Below are 6,302 nucleotides of genomic sequence, written 5' to 3'. Positions count from 1 at the left end.
AAATCCCCATTGATTTTCCCTCCTGTCCTGGAAGTCTGCGATGGGGAGAGCTGGCACGAGATCGTGCGCGAGCAAACGTTGAGCAAACGTTGAGGAGCCTAATTACTGTCCCCACATCCCCCCTCCATGTTGCTTGTTTGTGATATTGACAGGCAATAATCTCACGCGCTTAACACACTGCCCCTCTCCCCTCTCCCGCGCGCCTTCCCCGCGGACATGTGTCCTCCGGACCGCAGCTCCAGCGTCATCCTTCAAGCAAAATATCGGGGCATTTTGAGGAAAATAAATTAATGACAATTAAATGCACGCGTTGAGATTCGCGTTAGAATGCAACCAGGCGACTTGCCAGCTCACTTTGCAATCCACACAAGCGCCGACGTAGACACACACAAACACGCACACACACTTTTTCCACGCACACATACATGTCAAAATTGACACGGCACGCGCGTAGCGTGCATTTGGGAACATCTGCAGCAATAACTGGAGCTACTTTAGCTTTCTCCGTCGGATGCCCCTCGCAACACTGTTGTCATTATATTGAGGGGGAAAAAAACTTGCGCCAAACTATCTTTCCAAAACTTTTTTGCAACTTTGGAGAACACCATTAATTCCCCCTGATGAGTGGCACTGATTTGCATGCGGCGTGACACGGTAACACAATTTATTTAATTTTTTAAATCTTATTTGTGTGCTCCTCTGGCTTTCTCTGAGGTCCCGAACAGGGGGCTGATTAACACAAACTTTTTTCCTTTGCTCACCCCTCTCCCATAATTTGAATAACCCCGATATTTTAATTCAAGAAGGAGGTAACAATTTACTTAATTCACGTCAAACTCACCGCGGGAGCCTTAACATCCTTTCTGCGGACTTTTTCTTGACTTTCAACTATTTTCCGAATTTTTAATAATTTTTTTTCTCATATTTTTTGCTGGACGCGGCGGGCCTGAAAATTGTTTGCTTTCCCCTCTTTCCAGCAGCCATTGTGTATGCGCTGCGGTGCAACTAAACCCTGGTGTTAGCCACGCCCATTTAAAGTCCCGCCCACATCTTACTTTCGATTGGTGGCATACGGTGTCATTCTCACAGCTCACCGTTTCTACTGGTCTTTGCTTTTTATGCTCTTTACGCGGACTCGCCAATTGTTCTGTCAATCTGAATGTATTTTCGTTGCCGTTATCTGTGGCGAGAGGTGGACTCTATAGGCTAGTGAGAGATTTCTATTGGCTGTTAGACGTGACAATAAACTGGTGGCCTTTCATCATAGTCCTGCTCTGTGCAGCGGTTGGCCAATTCGAACGTCAGTTTTCGAAAGTCGTCCTTGTTTGTTTGGTTGTGCGATGTTGTTAATGACGTCCCGACTGGCAACGTGAGTACTCGACATTGCGGCGAGTGAGCGCTGTAAGTGTGCGGCGTTATTAGACCACGGGTACGGGCTGCCTCTCTCTTTAATGTAAAATGTCACTGCCGACGTGGGTGATGGTTTTTAGGATTTTTTTTGTCGGAGTGTGGAAAAAAAAGAAATTGTTGTTGTGGCTAATTGCAGCTGGATAACCTCCGCGGTGTTTCCGTGGTGTAGCATAATAATGATTACGTGAACTTGCATGAATTTTGCCAACAATGAATGGCAAAAATATAAATATTTAGTTCTGACAGTATTTTCTTTGAACACTATTTTTGTTGTTGTTGTTAACCCGCAGTTAAGACAAGACAACTTCGCTTACGTTCGGTAACCAAACCGTGAAGGTCACACACATGCATCGTTTAGTTTGTTAACTTAGCCCTGCAGTTTAGAAGTTCACGGATCCGGTCAGAGCAGGTCGGGGAACTACAACTTTGTTTGCACATGATGATTGGCGGGATTTTGAGGATTCAATTATGATTGGCTGGAGTTTTGAAGGTTGGTCGCCGATTGGCTGGTGGTGTTTGAGGATTCACCGATGATTGGTTAAGGTGTGAAATGGCTAGCTGGTTGGCTGTGGTTTAGACGATTGACCTGCAATTGGCTGGGGTTTTCATGCCTGACCAATGACCGCTTGCGACTTTTCGTGACGTAGGTTTTAAATGCTAAAGGGTGAGAAGTTCTTCCCATTGACATCCTGGACCTGGTCGTAATTTGAGTTGTTTCAGGAATATATTTTTTTGTGCGTTATTACACCACTTTTAAAGTTACGGCAATGACCATAACACCAAGATTTAAAGTTACTATTAAGAAGATGATCTTCTAATAAAGGAAAACATTTCACTGTAACATTCATTGCATTTTTTTAAAAAATCATTATTACTTTGAAGCTCAAACGGGAAATTCTCGTAGGAGCTTCATTGTTATGGCAAGGATTGAATTTTATAAGTAGATTTGAGACATCTTACTTAAAATTAGCAAGTAAATGATAAACTTCTTTAACCTTTGTATGTAATGTGAAATATACAAACATACGTGAACATTTCAAAGTATTTGTCCCGAAACAAACACTTTAACCAGCTATTAACTTAAAGTTTTTACAAATTAAAGTTTTTCTGCAAAAAATATCAATTTGATTGTACATGAATGTGTTTTATGGTTTTAGTTCTAAAGTAGCTGCCAGATTTACATAAAAGTTGCAATTCCATAATTTACAACCCATTATCAAAATGATTTACGTTCATATTTTACTAAATGTATAACTGAGTTTTTTTTTGCTTATGAATGCAGGAGCCTGCATTTGCACTTTATAATGTATTTGTTTCAATTACAGACTTGTCTGATGTTTCAGGAAGATGTCTAAAAATGTGGCGAGACTTAGAAACCAGGATAGTAACCCATGCATTGAGGTAACATCGTTGTTACAAGATGTGCTTCGCATATTATATTATCGTTAAAAAAAAAAAAAAAATTGAAATTATTCCTGCATCCATGGAGAGACCCTTAAATACTATTGAGTAATGTTTTTTCCCCACTTGTTGTATCTGAAGGAAAGTGATGGTTCTAGAAGGTGTTTAGATGCCAATAATTACAACAGGGACATGTGCTCGACGTATTTCATGAGGTACAAAAACTGCAGGAAATTTTGGGTGAGTACTTTTCGTGACACTGAATTGTGAATTCCGTACATGTTTCGTTCCCTCGTCGGTCATGTTTTTGTTAGAAATCTGATCAAGGCAGGTTGTATGTATTATACCAGAATGGTGATGTTATTTATCAGTATGTGCTTTTATGCTTGATTTAGGTGTTATTCTCATGTTTTCTGTATCAAACTCAGCTATTATATTTACAGTAGTTAACCCAGCTTGTACACTATACAGTATATTGGTTGTATCACACTGAGAAGTTTGCTTTATTGGGAGTTCAGATTTTGACAGTGTTTTTAATATATTGCATAGCAACCTACAGAATTTACATCATTTACAGCATGGTATTTTACTGAGACAGCTCAGGGTAATTGTACAAGGGTACTGCAGTACTGGGTTTGAATCAACAACCTTCAGGTTACAATTCCCTGCCTTTAACCAGCATGTTGCGTGTTTCCCTGCATGTTGCAGATATGTAATGTGTACAAATTCATATTCCAAGGCGTTTAGTTATGAACAGCCCACTTGTGTTAATACATCTTGATATTCCCAGCACAACATAATGGTGCAGCGGAGGCGGGATGGAGTGAAGCCAGACATGCCCACCTATGAGGAGAGGCAGCGCATCCTGGAGGCCATGGGGGAGAAGCCCTACTGATGGACAACTGTGGGGGGGTGCTGCCGCTGCAAGCGGCTTTCACCGACTTGTGACAGTGACGGAGACCGTGCAAGTGCGCAGGCGTGCGTGTGGGTCGGCTTGGATATAGATGGTCATTAAAAGCACTCCTGACGTACTTTTCTTTACAGTCTTTGTGGTATGCTTAATGTGAACGTTATGAATAAGATGTTGTGCAACATCTAGGATGGATGACTTTTGTCAAATGAAGGGTGGAATGCTGGGAGCTCTTGTACTGTTAAGGTAAACCATAACGCTGCAACATTCATAATTGGTTGTGTTTAGCTTCCTGGAACAAATCTCTGGAAGGAAAAATCGTCAGTGTGTACTGTACTCTTAATGTCCTTTCTGGACCTGGTGTTTGCTGGCCTCTCACAAAGAGATTGCTGAGTATCCAGTGACTTTGAGGTGCTCTCGTAAGTGAAATGTTTAAGCAGTTTAACTGTGAATGAAATTACTAGCCTTTTAATGTATTTATAAGTAATCAATAGACATTTTATGATTTTTCAAAAACTGAACACAATATAAAATGTTTTTCTTGATCAAAAAACAGAAAATGTGTTGTAGTTTCTTCCCCAGTGAAAGTAATTCCGGTACTAAAGGGATGTAATGTTTGCTGTACTTTACCACTCACACTAAGAGATGAGGAAAAAGTTTTATGTAAGTGCATCTTCTACACAAAGTGCATGACATAAAGGACTGTCGGAAACTCTCAGTGTATCACTGTGTTATTGATGTGAGTCAGCTGCAACTAACTGGATATTTTTGGTGCTCGATTAAGAAAGAAAAAGAGTTGCGTAACGGGTCGTCGTTTTGCCGTGAATCCAACTTCAAGAAGGCCGGGATCAAACTGGAAACCTTTGGAGGCCAAGGCAGCAACTCAAACCACAACACCACCAGCCGCCCCCTGTGAATCCATATAATTCCAAATGTGCAATCATTTTGGAAATGTAGTTGAGTCTTCACAAAAATGTGCAAGGCATTCTGTACTATTAGTAATCACCCCTTTTTTTGGTACTTAATGGAAAGATTGAAAGGGATATCCTGGTAAATAAAGAAATAGGAAGTACTGTAATCCCTTTCTTTTATTAATTTCTGATGTCAAGGGCACTAGGTGGTGCTGTGAGCTTTGGGAAAATACTTTGCTGGGTTAAAACAAAGACTAAAGAGTAACAGCAAAGTTTAAAGTCATTGTTTAATTGCTTCTTCCGGGTTAGATATACTTTGTGAATATAGTGTATAATGTAACAAACTGACACTTTACTAGAGATGGAATATGATGATGGGTCTAATAGTGTCTATTATAATATTTGATTAATTGTTAATTGCCTGTAACTGCTGGGTCCTCTGCGTTCAAACACAATTTGGACCAGTCTTCTTATATTTCAGTTTGTAAAGCCAACCATTATGTTACAAGCTATAAAAGGTCATTAATACATATGTCCCTCAGTTTATTCAAGGTCTCATGAAACCCTCAGAGAAAGTCCAATAAAGTCAGTACTACTGAATTCCCTCACTTTCATTTCTACTAAATTTTAGAGGATCTTTCTCCAGTTGTGCCACTTGCCGTAGGTTACTGACTCAGAAGAAACATCAGGCCAGTAAAAATAAACACTGCAGAAACAACCACTGCCAAACATCCTTGAAAACTGCACAAACTGCACGAAATATTACATGAAAACTTTTCATTCTAAAGAAAAATGCTGGTTAATCTTAAAGTCTCAAACATAAAAGTCCTTTGCACCCTAAATAACTACAGTCAGAATGTCTAAGGAGGGTAAAATCAACTGAAGTTGCATGGCATTAAAGACCCATTGGGTGATATTTTCAATTTTACATTTATTCATTTAGCTGACACATTTCTCCAAAGCAACTTACAGTGTTAAGCTACTTACAAGTATTTACCCATTTATACCTCACCCGTTTGTACCCAAACGTTGTAAGTCGCTTTGGAGAAAACGATCATTTAAATGAACAAATGAAATGAATGGAGGTACCGACAATTATTTATCCATTCATGTGTAATCATCTTTGATCATAATAAAAATGATAAGTTATTTTGAAAGTTTTAGTGCTTTATTTCCATCTCCTCAGGCCTGTGAGCATCATCCACCTGAGGACATCTTTGGACACTGAGAAAAAGAGATTATGGAACCATGAGAACAGAGGGCTGGGTCTCCATATGTTCTCACTTTGTCCAACAGGGGTCAGTGTTTCCACATTTTGCACAGTGAAACCCGGCATCAGCCCTCTACAGGCACCATTCTTTAGCCTTCCTCTTGCCAGCTGAAGGGGCCACTTCCTATTTATTTTTATTCCCATAAAAAACATCATAACAACACATATTTTTTTCTTCTTAGCATAACTCAGAAACAAATAAATGCTGATAAAATACAAGCAGCCTCCTAGATTGCCCTTTGTTGCACTCAATTTCCCCATCATCCAGTGGTGTGTCACCTTTGTTCGGTGTGTCTACCAATCAGAAATGTTTCAAACTGCTAGCAAAAGAGGCTGTCTGTAAAACACTGAAGAGAAACACGAGAATCACGAACAGGTGTCTTCCGTTGTTTTTCGAGCC

At 40.0% G+C, this 6,302-nt stretch overlaps 1 protein-coding gene across 5 annotated transcripts; it reads left to right on the top strand.

Annotated features, from left to right (window-relative positions):
* The first annotated feature begins 1,349 nt into the window (after window positions 1-1,349).
* On the top strand, window positions 1,350-4,724 carry chchd7 (coiled-coil-helix-coiled-coil-helix domain containing 7). Of its 5 annotated transcripts, none has more exons than XM_018744276.2 (4): window positions 1,350-1,369; window positions 2,736-2,811; window positions 2,953-3,051; window positions 3,602-4,724. In XM_018744276.2, exons 2-4 carry the CDS (start codon window positions 2,758-2,760, stop codon window positions 3,704-3,706), a joined length of 258 nt encoding a protein of 85 aa, XP_018599792.1. In that variant the 5' UTR covers window positions 1,350-1,369; window positions 2,736-2,757; the 3' UTR covers window positions 3,707-4,724. The 5 variants fall into 5 exon arrangements, with proteins under 5 accessions (XP_018599792.1, XP_018599790.1, XP_018599791.1 ...); XM_018744274.2 differs by having other exon boundaries at window positions 1,351-1,429; XM_018744275.2 differs by having other exon boundaries at window positions 1,357-1,401.
* Window positions 4,725-6,302: the final 1,578 nt, after the last annotated feature.

The sequence above is a fragment of the Scleropages formosus genome, chromosome 9 (assembly GCF_900964775.1).
Source record: "Scleropages formosus chromosome 9, fSclFor1.1, whole genome shotgun sequence".
Taxonomy (NCBI): domain Eukaryota; kingdom Metazoa; phylum Chordata; class Actinopteri; order Osteoglossiformes; family Osteoglossidae; genus Scleropages; species Scleropages formosus.
Note: the sequence above shows the minus strand (reverse complement) of the source record. Positions and strands in the feature narration are given on the sequence as shown.